General features: G+C 46.1%; 1 protein-coding gene across 3 annotated transcripts in view; it reads right to left on the reverse strand.

Annotated features, from left to right (window-relative positions):
• Window positions 1-357: 357 nt before the first annotated feature.
• PHC3 (polyhomeotic homolog 3) overlaps window positions 358-15,430 on the reverse strand; it is a 112,347-nt gene continuing 97,274 nt past the window's right edge. For 2 of the 3 annotated variants that reach the window (XM_029059166.2, XM_029059160.2), the window contains 4 exons: window positions 15,264-15,378; window positions 11,904-12,036; window positions 11,581-11,812; window positions 775-997 (listed from right to left, as the gene is read on the reverse strand). In XM_029059166.2, the coding sequence (XP_028914999.1) occupies window positions 843-997; window positions 11,581-11,812; window positions 11,904-12,036; window positions 15,264-15,378 (635 nt within the window). In that variant the 3' untranslated portion in view covers window positions 775-842. Of the gene's footprint in view, window positions 998-11,580; window positions 11,813-11,903; window positions 12,037-15,263; window positions 15,379-15,430 lie in introns of all 3 variants that reach the window. The other variant, XM_029059152.2, reaches the window with a different exon arrangement.

Below are 15,430 nucleotides of genomic sequence, written 5' to 3' on the forward strand. Positions count from 1 at the left end.
CCACCAGAAACCGACCGCAGAACATTAACGCTGAATTTGAGTAGTGCTCTTCTTTGCAGACACTCAAAGCATTTCCCACCTCTTGGCTTCTAAATTCTCAAACATTCCTAGCAGGTGAGATGGGCCAGGTATTCTGATTCTCCCCGCCGCCCCCCCTTTTTTAAAACAAATGTAGAAATTGGGACCAAGTGCCTTTTTCCAAGCAAGCGGAACCAAACACAGCCGGACATTCTGGCCGATGACTTTTTCCACCGCGGTCTGTCGAGTAGCTGCTTTCCACTGTTTCCTTTTCAAAAGTTCAAAAGGTAACCCCTCCCACTCCCCCCCACTCCCCCAAATGAGAGAGAAAACAACTTAAATGCTTCATAGCATTTTTCTCGTTCTTGAACGTCCCACAGACCCTATGGCTCTTCGCTCCTGCTATTCCACAATCTAAAGATTCTCTAACATGGGAAATCGCAGAACATTCATTACTCGGGAAAGGGAAAGGTAGTAACAGCGGTGAAGGCATCAGGAGAAAAGAAATGTAAATAATGAAATCATCTTAAAAAGGACCCTTTATCGTGAATGACCAATTTGACTTGGATTTCTTTTCCCTTAAGTCTGTTCCACCCCATCATTCATTGTCACAGTTCCTTCAGGCCACTTCCATTTTATGAAGCTAAAAAATGCACGGTGGCTAATTACGGACGAGCTAGAAGGCTGATCTTCTCTGAACTGCATGTAGAAGAGATGGAGACTCCATCTGCTTAGTATACACTGCTGTAACAGTAACATGTTTAAGAGTTATTTATTTACAAATTGGTTAAAGAATCGCTCTCGTCTAAAGCCTCACATTCCCGTTACGATTCTTTTAGCGAGTTGATCCGTGCGCAGATTTTCAGGGCGGGTCCCAGCTTGATGTTCATCGCGCTCATTAGGTGGTCTTCCTTTAATAAGAGAAGAGCTTGGCCGTCAATCTCCTGTGCTCGGAATTCATCCGCAATGTCTTGACAACCTACGACGGGAGAGCACAGGGCAGGTATAGGAAAGGTAAACAGATTCCGTTCTTCCAGGTCTCGTTCCACCGTCATCAGGGAATTGCTAAAATCTTACTGCCCGCGTCTAAAACCGACAGCTAAAAATGGGATGAAATAGATTTAACTGTCCTCCAGCATTCACTTCGGAAAAAGGGTCCCAGAGATGAGAACTGTGCCAAACGCCAATACCCAGGAAAAAGTAAATGAGAGCGTCCGGATTTCTGCGAGCGTTGCTTCGCAGCCCGTACGCCGGAGCGGAGGAAGCGTGCTAAGGAGGCGATCCACCGCCGCGGGTTAGCGCTACGACATCGGCTGAAATTTCTGTTCTCGTAAGAAGGTGGCTCCTTGGAGGTTGCGCCTCTTGTGCAAACTGATGAGCCGTGAGAGCCGGAGGCTAGTAGCGGCCCGACGGGGATGACCTAACGTTTACCTCACAGGAAGAACTATTCCTGCCTCTCCCGTGTGCCCAGCAGTGGGCCAGTAAAAAGCTTAGAAGAAATATTAGCATATAATAGGGAGGCAAACATTTCACTAAAAATGACCACCATGATATTTTAAAGAAACTTCATTACCTTGTACCTAGACAAATTTTTTTTTAAATTCGACATTTTTTTCTTATATCGAATCCGTTTAAAGAGAGCAGTAACCATCTCTACTCTCACCAATTCTGAAATTCCTCTATCCAACCGCAACCTCCTCGCCTGCCTTGTCCGACTTCACACACCCAATCCCCGCAAACTCTCCCTTTCTTCCGGAGAGATCTCTGATCATTTGACCCCTTCCAATCGTCTAAAGTCGTAATGCCCCATCTGGTCTCCAAACCCCAACTACCTTCTCTTCATTCACAGATCAATGCCCTTAACCACACCTTCTTCACCAAACTCAATTTCCTCGTTCCCCCTCCCTCTGCCGATCTCGTACTGCCAAGCTGCAACACCGCACCGTCTCTAGTGCACGTCTCCTCTGCTCCTGGATACGAGCTGTGGAGCGCTGCTCACAGACATCCATTCATTCAATCGTATTTATTGAACGCTTACTGTGTGCAGAGCACTGTACTAAGCGCTTGGGAAGTATAATTTAGCAACAGATAGAGACGATCCCTGCCCACCAAGGGCTCACGGTCTTTCCAGACAACTGGCTGGGCCTGACCATCTCAAATTCATCCCCACTTCCTTTAATTCTGCTCAGTAAAAACACTTCTTCATCCTTATTGACTCCCTTATACTCACTGCCTGTGCCAACAGTTTCAGATGTGTAACTCCCTCCTCAAACCCCCATCCTTCCGCCCCATCATCTCTTGCTCCAGTGACCTGGCCACCTACTTAATCGATAAAACTGAAACCAACAGGTGCGAACCACTGGAAAATCTCTCCTGCTCCTGTGCAGTCCCTCCCTGCTCCTGCCCCCTTTTTGACTCTCCCATCCTTCCCAGCAGTACCTCGAGGAGATCTCACGTCTCCTCTCAAAGTTACCCCCTCCACCTGCGCCTCCAACCCCATTCCTTGGCACCTTAACCAAACACTGGCCCACCCCCTTCTTCCCTCCTTGACCACGTTCTTCGACTGTCCACTTTCCAGTGGTTTCTTCTCCACTGTTTTCAAACATGCTCGCATATCCCCATCCTACCCCTCAGGGTCCCACCTGGAGAGTTTCCAGTCCTCTCCCAGTCTCGACGACGGGAGGGAGAGTCAAACAGAGGCCTGTCCATTCCATTCCTAGATTGGCCGGGGGCTAGCGACTGGATGGCAATCTGCTACAAGTCCAGACTCCCCTGTGCTGGGCAGCGGCGGCACGGGAGAGAGTTGAGGGTGGAGACTCAAGTTTACTGTGCGCAAGGAGGCAATGGTCAACCGCTTCCAGATTTTTACCAAGAAAACTCTCTGGATCCACTACCAGAATGATTGCAGATGGAGAGTGGGGCGTTCTGGGAGAGATGTGTCCATAACGTCGCTAAGGCTCGGACGTGACTCGACAGCATAAGACAAGATCCCCATCCTACAGTAACTTTTCCTTGACCACAACTTCAGGTAACGCTCCATCTCCCTCCTGCCTTTCCTACCTTTGAGGAGTACGGAAAGTACTCCTCAAGCGCGTTGCTGACACCCACTATCCCCACTTCCTCTCTTCGACCCCCTTCAATCTGGCTTCCGATCCCGACAATCCATGGAAACTGCCCTCTCTAAGGTCACCAATGACCTTCTTGTCAAATCCAACAGCCTCTACTCCATTCTAATCCTCCTTGACTTCTCGGCTGCCTTTAACACCGTGGACCACTTCCTTCTCCCAGAGACCCTAGCTAAACTTGGCAATACTGACCCTGCCTACTCATGATTCTCCTCCCCTATCTCTGGTTGCTCCTTTCTCAGTCTCACACCCCCTAACTTTGGGAGTCCCTCAAGGCTCAGTTCTGAGTCCCCTTCACTTCTCCAATTACAGCCACTCCCTTAGAGACCTCGTTCGCTCGCACAGCTTCAACTATCACCTCTACACAGACGATTCCCAAACCCAGAATCAGTGGTATTCATTGGGCATTTACTGGGTGCAGTACTAAGCGCTTCAAAGAGTACAACATAACAATATAATGGACACATTCCCTGCCCACAAAGAGCCCTACCTCTCTCCTTCAAACAATCGTCCAATCGATCGTATTTATCACGCACTCAGTGTGTGCACGGCACCGAAATAAGCGCCTGGGAGATTACGGTGTAACAGAGTTGGTTCCCTGCTCACAAGAAGTCGGCTTTCGGGACCTCTCTACTGGATGTCTCACCCGACACCTCTGACTTAACATGTCCAAACCAGAGCTCCTCATCTTCCCCATTCTCCTGTCACCCCAGATTTTACCATCCACTATCCTCTGTCTCATGTGTCCGCGACCTCGGCCTTATCCTTGACTCATCTGTCTCATTCAACCAGCATATCCATTCTGTCACCAAATCCTACCGGTTCTACCTTCAAACCACTCTAGAATCCTGCTACCATGCCGACCCTAGCTCTTCTATCCCACCTTGACTACTGCATCAGCCTCCTTGCTGACCTCCCTGCCTCCTGTCTCTCCCCACTCCAGTCCATCATTCACTCTGCTGCCCGGATCATTTTCCTAAAAAAATGTTCAGTCCATATCTTCCCACTCCTCCAAAACCTTCAGTGGTTGCCCATCCACCTCTGCATCAAACAGAATCTCCTTCCCACCGGCCTTAAGGCATTCAATCAGCGCGCCCTCCCGTACCTTACCTCCCTGATGTCCCAGTACAATCCAGCCCACACTCTTTGCTCCTCTAACACCAACCTACTCCCTGTACCAACATCTTGCCTGTCTTGCTGCTGACGCCTTGCCCATTTCTTCCTTCTGGCCTGGAACACATTCCCCTCTCCTATCTCACAGGACTCCCCTCTTTCAAAGCCCTACTAAAATCACACCTCCTCTAAGACGCCTTCCCTGACTAGGTCCTCATTTCTAGGCCCAGATTAAGCCCCACTTTTCTTCATCTCCCCCTCTCTTCTGCATCGCCCTGACTTGCTCCCTTTGCTCCCCCCCACCAACCCAGCCCCACAGCACTTACATATCTGTAATTTTATTTATTTACATTGATGTCTCCCCGCCCCGCCTCCAGTCTGTGAGCTCGTTGTGGGCGGGGAGTGTCCCTGTTTATTGTTGCACTGTGCTTTCCCAAACGCTTGGTACAGTGCTCTGCACACACTAATGGCTTAAGAAATACGAAGGAATAAATGAATTTCTCCCATTCGCCCGCCCTTCTACATTGCCTATGTACTTGGATCTGTACCTCTTAAGAACCTGCTACTCATCCCAGCCCCACAGTACCTAAATATACACCCCCACACTCTCCTATTCCCCCTCGGTAATTTATTTTAATGTTTATCTCCCCATTAAGAGTATGGGCTCTTTGTGGGCAGGGAGCACGCCTACCAACTCATTTGTACTGTTCTTTCCCAAGTGCCTTGGTGGCACTCAAAAAATTCACACTGATTGATTGATTATATGGTGTAATAATAATAATTAATAATAAGTGTGGTACTCGTTAAGCACTTAGTATGTGCCAAGCACCGTTTCTAAATACTGGGCTAGATACAAATCAATCGGGTTGTACACAGTCCCTGTCCCCTCATGGGGCTCACACTTTTAATCCTCATTTTACAGATGAGGCAACTGAGGCCTAGAAAACTGAAGTGACCTGCCCAAGGTCACACAGCAGACACGTGGCAGAGCCCGGATTAGAACCCAGGTCCTTCCGACTCCCAGACCTTTGTTCTATTAAGCCACACTGTATGTATATTTGTAAGTCTATTTTTAAAAAAAAATGCTTCTACCTATTTCTCCTGGTGTTTGCTTTTCTGGTCAGGAATTGGAATCCTTTGTGTATTTAGTCTTACACTTGCAAAATCCTAACATTTATGGGCACAGGGAATTTTATAATGCTTTCTACATAGATAATAGAAGCATGAATGTTTCATGTATCTTGGGATTTTCCCCATCTCCCCCCCCAGAAAAGGATGGGGGAAGCTCAGCTGACAAATTTAACCTTACTAATGCCGGTTTGCAGTCTGCACCTCATAACCCTGAGCCTACTACAGTGCTCTGCACATAGTAAGCGCTCAATAAATACCATCGATTGATTGAGGGCATGTTTAGGGATCTGAAACTTGAGAGAAACCTTTTTTTAAAAAATATGGTATTTAAGCGCTTACTATGTGTCAGGCACTATACTCAGCATGGCCTAGTGGCAAAAGCACGATCTTGGGAGTCAGAGGACGTGAGTTCTAATCCCGTGTCTGACACTTTTGTCTGTTGGGTGACCTTGGGCATGTCACTGAACCTCTCTGGGCCTCAGTTACCGCATCTGGAAAATGGGGATTAAGACTGTGAGCCCCACGTGGGACAACCTGATTACCCAGTACGTGGCTTAGTGGAAAGAGCCCGGGCTTGGGAGTCAGAGGTCGTGGGTTCTAATCCCGGCTCTGCCCCTTGTCTGCTGTGTGACCTTGGGCAAGTCACTTCATTTTTCTGTGCCTCAGTTACCTCATCTGTAAAAATGGGGATTAAAAAATGAGAGCCCCATGTGGGACAATCTGATTACCCTATATCTACCCCAGGGCTTAGAACAGTGCTCTGCACATAATAAGCGCTTAACAAATACCATAATTATTAATTATTATTATTATTAGAATCTACCCCAGTGCTTAGAAGAGTGCTTGGCACATAGTAAGTGCTTAACAAATACCATCATAATGACCTTGTGATGGTGTGACAAGGGGCTCACAGTCTCAATCCCCATTTTACAGATGAGGGAACTGAGGCATAGGGAAATCCAGTGTGCTGTGACCCAACGTCACACAGCAGACAAGTGACAGAGCCGGGATTAGAACCCAGATCCTAGTGCTCTATCCACTAGGCCAGAGGGAATGGAGATTTTTAGTATATCTTTAAGTGCAAATTGAGTCACACCACTCCCCCCAACATCGCAGAAGCCTCCGTGGTCTCCCAGTTGTTTGTGACAAAGTAAAACCTTTGGCCCAGAGAATTAGGGCCAAATTTCATCTGCCTCTTCCACTTATCTATGTGCCCTTTTTACTCAATAAATGTGTGTATTTGTGTATGTGTGTGTATATATATCTTTATATATATGTATTTATATATATGTGTGTGTATATATATATGTATACATATAAATATATCTAGCTATATATCTATGGATATCACATCTGCTCCTGGCTTATACTTTCTGTTTCAGTCAAGTTGAACTATTCTTCATTCTCTAGATCCCTCCACCTGAGGTGCTTCTTCCTCCTCCACCCAAATCGTCCCCCTTTCCTCCTCCAAATCAGTCAACGGTATTTATTGAGCATTTACTGTGTATAGAGCACTGAATGTAGCTGCTTGGAAGACTACAGGAGTTGGTAGACACGGTGCCTGCCCTCAAGGACCTTTCGACCTAGCGCTGCCAAAAACCCATCTTCTCCATGAAGCCTTCCCAGACCATCCCCACTTGACTCTGATCACTCCAGATTCCCACTACCCTTCGTAGCTTATATGTTTCTGCCATTTTGTATAATTCCTTATGTTCTCCAATGCTATCGCTTGCACTTCACGCCTATTTGAATGTTTTTATATTTATGTTGGCTATTCCTTCCTCCTCCCCGCCCCCCTAATTAGAGTATAAATTCCTCCAGGATAGTAGATCGATCAATTCACGGTCGGACAGTGACTGTGGCCGCCACACAGTCTACTTATAAAGTGAGTGCTCATTCTCTGCCGCTGACTAAAAGAATGCTTTTGTTTGAGATGGAAAAGAAAAGCTGGAGGAGAGTCGGGAGACTCAGATTTTCTAAATTAGGCTAAAGTGTGAAAAGAAATATAAAAAATAGTTTGATCCTCTAGAAGTTGGTGCATATTAACAACATTTGGAGGCTACACACACCTGAAGAGTTGACGGGAAAAAAAAAACTGTGCCAACCCACAGGGGACACGATTGCCACTGACATTACAGATCTGTACTTTACTTAACTGTTCCAACTCTCTCTTTTGTGAATCCCATTCACTTTCCCATAAAGTGGTGGAAACTATATTTTCTAGTGTCCTCCTAAGTTGCCCTCCTTGTCAGATAGTCGTTTTCCGTACCGCATGTTCTAGCTGGACTTCCTCCCTTCTCTTCTTTTGACTTGCATAAGTTCTCAATGATAAGACTCTCTCTCCCTCTCTTCAGCACCCACCGAAAAAAACAACTGATGGCGTCCCCCCAGCTCCAGATATACAGTGAAAATGGGATTACTCACCACGGAGAAGTCCCTGTTTCCGTTCTCAGATGTAGCTCTCTCAACAAAACTGGGCAGACAGAAACTGACTAATCTTGCATCTAGTTGTGACTTCGTCCTTCATTTTAGGAAAGAATGAATATTCTTCTCTCTTCGGTCTTCTTTACAAAAGCACAGGAAAGAAAAGAAGAGAGAAAGACGGAATAGGACCCACACTTTCATCCAGACAGCAGGGCCAGCGAAAGGTCTGGAAGACTGTAAGAGCTACATTTGGGAATAGAAACGGGGGGCTCTCCATAAAGAGAAACACTACCTACCCAGCTTGATTCTGTACTTGCTCCTCTGCATACACTGATTACGGGTGGATGTGCGTAAAACAGTCAGAAAAATGAAGAATGGAAACTAAAGAAGATGAATTCTGGGGAAAAGCATGTTCTGAAGGCCATATTTTACAGCAGCGCCTTGTCTTTGGAACTACAGGGCAGAGCTCCTTTACACTAAGCACGGAGAAGAGTAATATGATGCGTATGGATCGGGGCAAAAGTGAAAATACCATAAACCTGCTTTCTGAGAATCAAGATTATTGCCCATAAGAAACTAATTATGGAAAAAGGGGTTTCAAGAATTTTGGTGTGCTTACAACACACAGAACAGGTGGCCAACAAAACTCAGATTTGACACCGGTGCCCCGGTCTACCTGCAGGTATAAACTTGCCTACGCAATCACTCCGCATGGAGCGCCTTATCCCCACACTGAAAATTCCGCTTTCTTGGCTCTCTGCCGTTATAAACTAGGAATGTGATAATTCTGCAAATTGGCAGTGCAGGAGAGAAATCTAATGACCACACGGATCCACCAAACTTTGACAAACCACTCAATCAATCAATCAGTGGTATTTACTGAGTGCTTCCTTTGGGCAGAGCACTGTGATAAGCCAGAAGTCACAAATAGACAGAGAAAGGGATAGAAATAGAGAGATAGAGAGATTACTCGACTCTGGATATAGCAGACTAGACTGTAACTGGATGTAACATTCAAAAGCTTCACCCTGCTTAGAATAAGATATTTTTACACAAGCCAACCAATTAATATACACATCTGCGGAAAAGATCACTAGCTCAGTATCTGTCTCCGCTCTTCCCCTTGTCGACGGTCCGGTCAACTGGTTTTGGGTCCAGTGGGTTCACGCTGGGGGATTTCAATCGCAAGCTAGGGATTGCTAGTAAAAACAGCTTTGAAAAAGATGTTTAAAAAGAAAGCTTTCAAATCATTCAGAGTCAACCAAAGCTTCCTGCCTCAAAGTACTCCGACAATTATAGTTGAGAAGATAGAGCGACGTTTGATACACACCTGTGTTCAAATAAGAGAGGCAAACCCTAGGAGAGAAGCACTTGGATTGCTCGGTGCTCAAGGGAAGCAGAACATACTGAATTCCAAGGTTGGATAGACAGTTCAGAATGTTTCCTCCTCTAGGAAGAATTTCGGGAGGAGAAGGGGATTTGACAAGACAACCGCTTGGAAGGGAACTTACTGTCTCAAATGTGGTCCAAAAGGAAACTAAACCAGAAGCAGGAATGATGAGAAAGACCGACATTTTGAAGTAAGATATAATGACACAAATCTGGGTGCTCAATGTCCGGGCCAGACCTCTGTGAGGTGAATCAACGGATTCTACGGGGAAAGGAAGGGAAGATTTCACAGTGGACTGCCAAAATGGAATTAGACCCACTCTTACTGACTGACCCCTCTTTTAAATACGAGGGAGCACACGAAATGCTCCAAGTAACACGATCTGGGAAAACCCTTCAAACTATTGCCAGGGGTATCGCATTTTCTATCCAAAAGGAAATTAAACGGACGAAAGAACAAAGCAAACGTGCCTACTTTAGCTTTTCTCCTAATGGGGCAGCTCAATTACTCTCCCAATACCAGCAGCAAGATCTGATATTAGAACTGGAGGGTCATACAAAGGGAAAACATTCCCATGTGTGATGATGTATAGGCATGAAAGTATTGAAATCCCCCCAAAATACCTCCTGGACCTGTTCAAGAAGGAGGAAAAATACCTAATATGTATTACTTTGAAAATGTAACTCGGAGTTTCCCTTAATTACTAATGTACTCCACGTGTAAGCTCGTCGTGGACGGGGAACTCGTCTACCAACTCTGTTACTTTGTACTCTCCCAAGCGCTTAGTACAGTGCCCTGCATACAGTAAGCGCTCGATAAACACCATGGCCTGATACTAACAATTCAGAAGGCTGAGGTGATTTGGGAGAGTGACACCAGACTGAAGCTAGAAACCAGACGGTTGGGACAACTGCCCCTATCTAGATGCCCAAAGTGATTCCCCAAGATGTCTATCCATGTTGAAACTACCCTCGAAAATACATTCTTAAATATAAAAATAACGCCCTCCTACAGAGACTCAAGAGCCTTCTCTAAGCCAGTTGGTTTCAGAGCCAAGATCTCTAAATCTGAATGTCAGACGGTTCTTCTCTCAGACCTCACCTCAGAGGAATCTGATTGTCAAAACATGTACATTGTCTATCAGAGATTTATTCCTCCTAGCAGTTGAGTCTTGCTTTAACTTGTAACTCGGGTAGGAGGGGCCCCAAAGTCAGGGTGAGAAGTGTCTGTGGCCCAACCTGATCGATCTCTGTTGTTGATTCAAGGGGCGGCCACCCTGGGAAGGCAACAAAAAGGTCTTCCCCAATTCTCCCGATGTCCCAAACGGTAGCGTTTTGACCTTGGTCAGTCCCAAATCAGATTAATTAGCAAACTCAGAGGATAATGATTCTCCTAAAGCGGTCGGGATGAGAGGCATTTTACGACGGCCCCGAATCTGAGAAGAGAGGAAAACACCAAGAGGAAATGGACTCTGGTTCACCACATCCAGAGGGGCACGTGAGCGGTAGGATTTACTCATCTTCTTTCTGATCTTCATACAGTGAGGCAGTTCCTCCCACCACCTCAATCGAGGAAACAAATGAACTAGCGTCCCAGGGAAAGCGGACGTGAAAGCTTGCGGTGGCCATTAAAGAGTAAGAGCAAAATGCATTCCAATTCAATCAGTCCTACGGCTGATGCAAGAAAACGAAGCTAAGAGGAAAGTACACTTGCCTTAAGCCTTAAAAAGGAAAACATTCCAATTACCCCTGGATCTTCTGTTTCAAAATCATCGTTTTCGGGGGCACTCGGAATAAGGGAATCGGGCCCTCTAGAGATGAAAAGGTTTTCCTTTAAAAACAAACTCCAACTTTTTATATTCTGAAAGTTCCTGAATATTCATTTGACCAAACTGCCGAAGAAGGAAACCTCTTGTCCTTTTCTTTCCAAAGAGGAGAGAGGGAAGAAAGAAAAGAGGGAAAGAAGGGAACAGACAAAGACAGACGAAGAGTAGAAGGGAGGGAGTGTCTGATTCGATCTCTCTACGGACCTCTTGAGAGAAGTCAGATTGGAAAAGAGGCGAAAAGATTAATTGTGTCCACCGACTTGGGGCGGGGGAGAAGGGGGACGGGGAGGAGGGGGTGGCGGGGTCACAGCAGAAGCAGGACTAGTCAGTTTCTATCGGATTCGGGATGGGAGGAGATACCCAGTTGTGCTGAGGGAGCAAGTGAGAGGAAACAAATCACATTTCAATAGCGACAGCCGTTTCTTCCGCTAAGCCCTGTGCTAGGCGTCCCTCCCCCCATGCCCCACGCCACCAGGGGGGTAGGTTCAGAGCACCCCGGCAGCAGCTGCACAACGAGAACCGGGGCAGGCTAAGCGGAGCCCTGAGCTACCTACCGGGCAGATTGTGGATGAAGGCCCAAACCTCATCAACCGTCCAAACCGACGGGTCTGTTTGCGCAGCTGGCAGCAGATCCATGTTATCGGGCATTTTCCGGATTCTCAGATCCCGAAGTTCCCGTTCCCTTTCCCTCTCGCTTTGCCTGCGCAGGCGAGTTGTCATGGCAGACGGCACTGTGTCTTCACGAGGGGTCAAGTCTTCTTCTGCAGATGGATAAGTAATTGGAAGCTGGAAAATGTAGTACAAGTAAAATACAGCATGGCGCTTTCCTTGCGTGTCTGAAAAGGGCATTGAAGGTTGAAGCGAGCTTTCTACAGACCTGCCTAAGGAAGTGTTCCCTCGTCGCCCCGTCCGGGCCGCTCGGCCGCCGACCTCGGTGGCCGAGGCTTTGGTTCTCGGGCTTCCGGTTCCAACGGCTGAGGGCGAACTTCTTGGAACAACTGACGTTGTACCTGGAAGGGATGCAATAACGCGAGGGCGGGGGCTTAGCTGCAAGTTCAGAAATCCCACCGCCGTTTTCCGGACAACGAATGCTCTATGGGGAAATGGGGGGGAACAAAAAAAGGACCAAGGTAATCACACGGTCCGCGTTGGAAAAAGGGGATTTCGAGCAATGATCACCTTTGCTTTCTTTGGCTGGAAATCTGTATTGGTGGGAGCCGAGAATTGGGGGAGTAGGGAAAGAGAGGGGCAGTACCTTTGAAAAACGGCCATTTTTACATGATGGTGAGATAATCTCATTTTTAAAATGTAGTGAAATGGGCACAAAACCCCTTCCTACTAGTAGATTTCTCAAAAGTCATGCTGCAACTAGGAAATGGGAACGCCACACCTTGATTTCCAAGTGGCACCTACTTTGCCCATCCCTGCTAAGAGGCAGGCGTGGTAACGCAGCAAAAAGTCACCTAGGCAAATTCTATTTTTGGACGCTTAGTCAGAGTGCCCTTTTCTGCCTTCACCAAAGAGATCTAATTGAGAGAAAGATACAAATACCTGATTTGATTCTTTCTATCTGACTACAAACGCAACTTTAGCAATTATTACTTCTGTGCTACCTAAGCCCGTAAGGACTCACAATCTCCCATACCCTATTACTTAAACATCGATTCGAACATGTAATAAATAGTTGAGGTATACTGGCACTTATATATAGTTATAATGATGATGGTATTTAAGCCCATACTCTGTGCCAAGCACTGTTCTAAGCGCTGGGGTAGATACATGGTACTATCCCATGTGGGGCTCACGGTCTTCATCCCCATTTTACAGATGAGGGAACTGGGAACCACGCTGCTTCTCTAATAGTTGGCACTTACTATATGCCAAGCATATTGTACATCCTCCTATTTTCCTTCTGTAATTTATTTTAATGCCTCTCCTTCCTTAATAACCCCTTGTGTTCTGCACTCAATAAAGACAGTGGACCGATAGAGAAGCAGGAAGGCCGAGTCAAAAGAGCAAAGGCCTTGGGGTCAGAGAACCTGGACTCTAATCCCGGCTCTGCCGCTTGCTTTGCTCGCTCAACCGCTCTGTGCCTCAGTTCCCCCAGCTGCAAAATGGGGATTCAATACCTGTTCTCCCTCCTACTTAGACTGTGAGCCGCATGTGGGGCCTGATTATTCTGTACCTATCCCAGTGTTATTATGGTGCTTGGCACATAATAAGCACTTAATAAATACCGCAAGCTTTATGATTATCCTTCAGTACTCGTCTAAATGAGTCTAAATGAGAAGCAGCGTGGCGCATGAGAAGCAGAGTGGCGCATGAGAAGCAGCGTGGCGCAGTGGAAAGAGCACGGGCTTTGGAGTCAGGGCTCATGAGTTCGAATCCCAGCTCTGCCACTTGTCAGCTGTGTGACTGTGGGCAAGTCACTTAACTTCTCTGTGCCTCAGTTCCCTCATCTGTAAAATAGGGATTAAGACTGTGAGCCCCACGTGGGACACCCTGATTCCCCTGTGTCTACCCCAGCGCTTAGAACAGTGCTCTGCACAGAGTAAGCGCTTAACTAATACCAACATTATTAAATATTCAATTTCCTAAATGTGTGGAAAGCTCGCTCCGTCTCCCAGGCTCAGGCTGGCATAAAGGGGCATGAGAATGGCCCCGGCTGCTTAATTTGCCTTTAGCCCAGAGGAGAGTAGAACAAGCTTTCCCTCCCGCAGCAAGTCTAAGTGTCCCTGCTCTGCATCATTCGACACCTTTAACACCGAAATTGGGGGCGGCCCTGGGAGGGGCGGTGATAAGGGCAGAACGATGACCATTCCAGCCATCAGATCCATCTGGTTCCTGCGTTCCGGTCCCTGAGGTAAGCGCTGCGGCATTCCCCGTAGCCCTGAAGCAAAACCCAAGATAAAGGGCTATCTGCCTCTCTCACATCTCATCCTTTTGCATTTTACTCTACACTACTAGAACACAGTTTCTTTCACGTTTTCTTCTACGAGGAGCAGCGTGGCCTAGCAGATTAAGCGGGGGCCTGCGATTCAGAGGACCTCGGTTCTAATCCCGGCTCCGCCACTTACCTGCTGCGTGACCCTGGACAGGTCACTTCACTTCCTCTGTGTCTCAGTTCCCTCATCTGCAAAATGGGGGTTCAATACCTGTTCTCTCTCCTACTTAGATTATGAGCCCCACGTGGGACTTGCTTATTTTGTACCTACACCACTGTTTAGGACTGAGCTGGCCCTTAGTAAGAGCTTAACAAATACCATGATGATAATGATGATTGTAATAACCATAATAATGTTAGTGGCGTATCCTATTAAAAGCAGTATACTCCACTTACGAAATAGATTGCTTTCCCTTCACCTAGATGGCCATTCGGGAACCTAGAACTTATTACTACCATTGAAAATGACTCAGTACCCATTCGAAACCACCGTGCACCGAAGAAAAGCTGTGTCTTTCCAGAATCGCTGGTTTTAGTAGTAAATTGTTTCTTCCTACTTGAAGCGATATTTTTTTTTTTCCCTCAAAAGCAGTCTCCCTAACTGAGGTTCAGGTCTCACTACACTCAATCACTCACTTTCTCAACTGATTCTTTCAAGTTGACTTCATTACTAAGAGACTAGATATATCAGCTGCTCTGTGACACCTCTTTGGTATCAGGAAAATTGTCATTTTGAATACCCAACAATCAATGACATCATACAAATGTGATCATTCAAAAAACCCCAAAAGATTCAGATCCCAACTTTAGGTTCTAAAAAAAAAAATCCCCTCAAACATCATTATTTTTGAAGCTCTATGATGTCCACTGCAATTGCTTCCATCATTTCAGATTAAAGCTCTGTTTTAGCCAAATAAAATGTTCAGTGTTCTTCTGTATCAATTTATAGACAATATCGCACATGCAACTTTCACAAGAGACTGATGTTGATGCTGCTGACATTTAATATTGACAAAACCATGAGCATGGCTGAACTTTAGAATTAATTTCACATTCTACTGCGATTTGGACGTACCAAAATCAGATTCTCTGAAACCAAGTAAAACCTACATTTACTTGATTGCTTGTTTATGCTAAGTAATTGCTCTACGGCCAAATGTAGTATTTGGAAAGTCTAAGGAGCACCAGAAATCCAATTCTGAAATAAATTATTGCTCTCCTCTCACGGTGCAAACCAGAAACTTTTAATTCATACCTATTCAAACCTTGAGAAACATCAAGAATTGTGAATACCTTTTGGCACAGGACATGGTGCAGAATCGTTTTGACCGTAGGAACTCATTAGCATATCCCATCTTGCCACAAAATTCACACTTCAGCAATTCACTGTCCATTTCCTCTAGTCCCTCTAAAAAAAAAAATGCAAAGACTGAATTATTATTCATAAATCCCAATTTATC

The sequence above is a fragment of the Ornithorhynchus anatinus genome, chromosome 1 (genome assembly GCF_004115215.2).
Source record: "Ornithorhynchus anatinus isolate Pmale09 chromosome 1, mOrnAna1.pri.v4, whole genome shotgun sequence".
Classification (NCBI taxonomy): Eukaryota; Metazoa; Chordata; class Mammalia; order Monotremata; family Ornithorhynchidae; genus Ornithorhynchus; species Ornithorhynchus anatinus.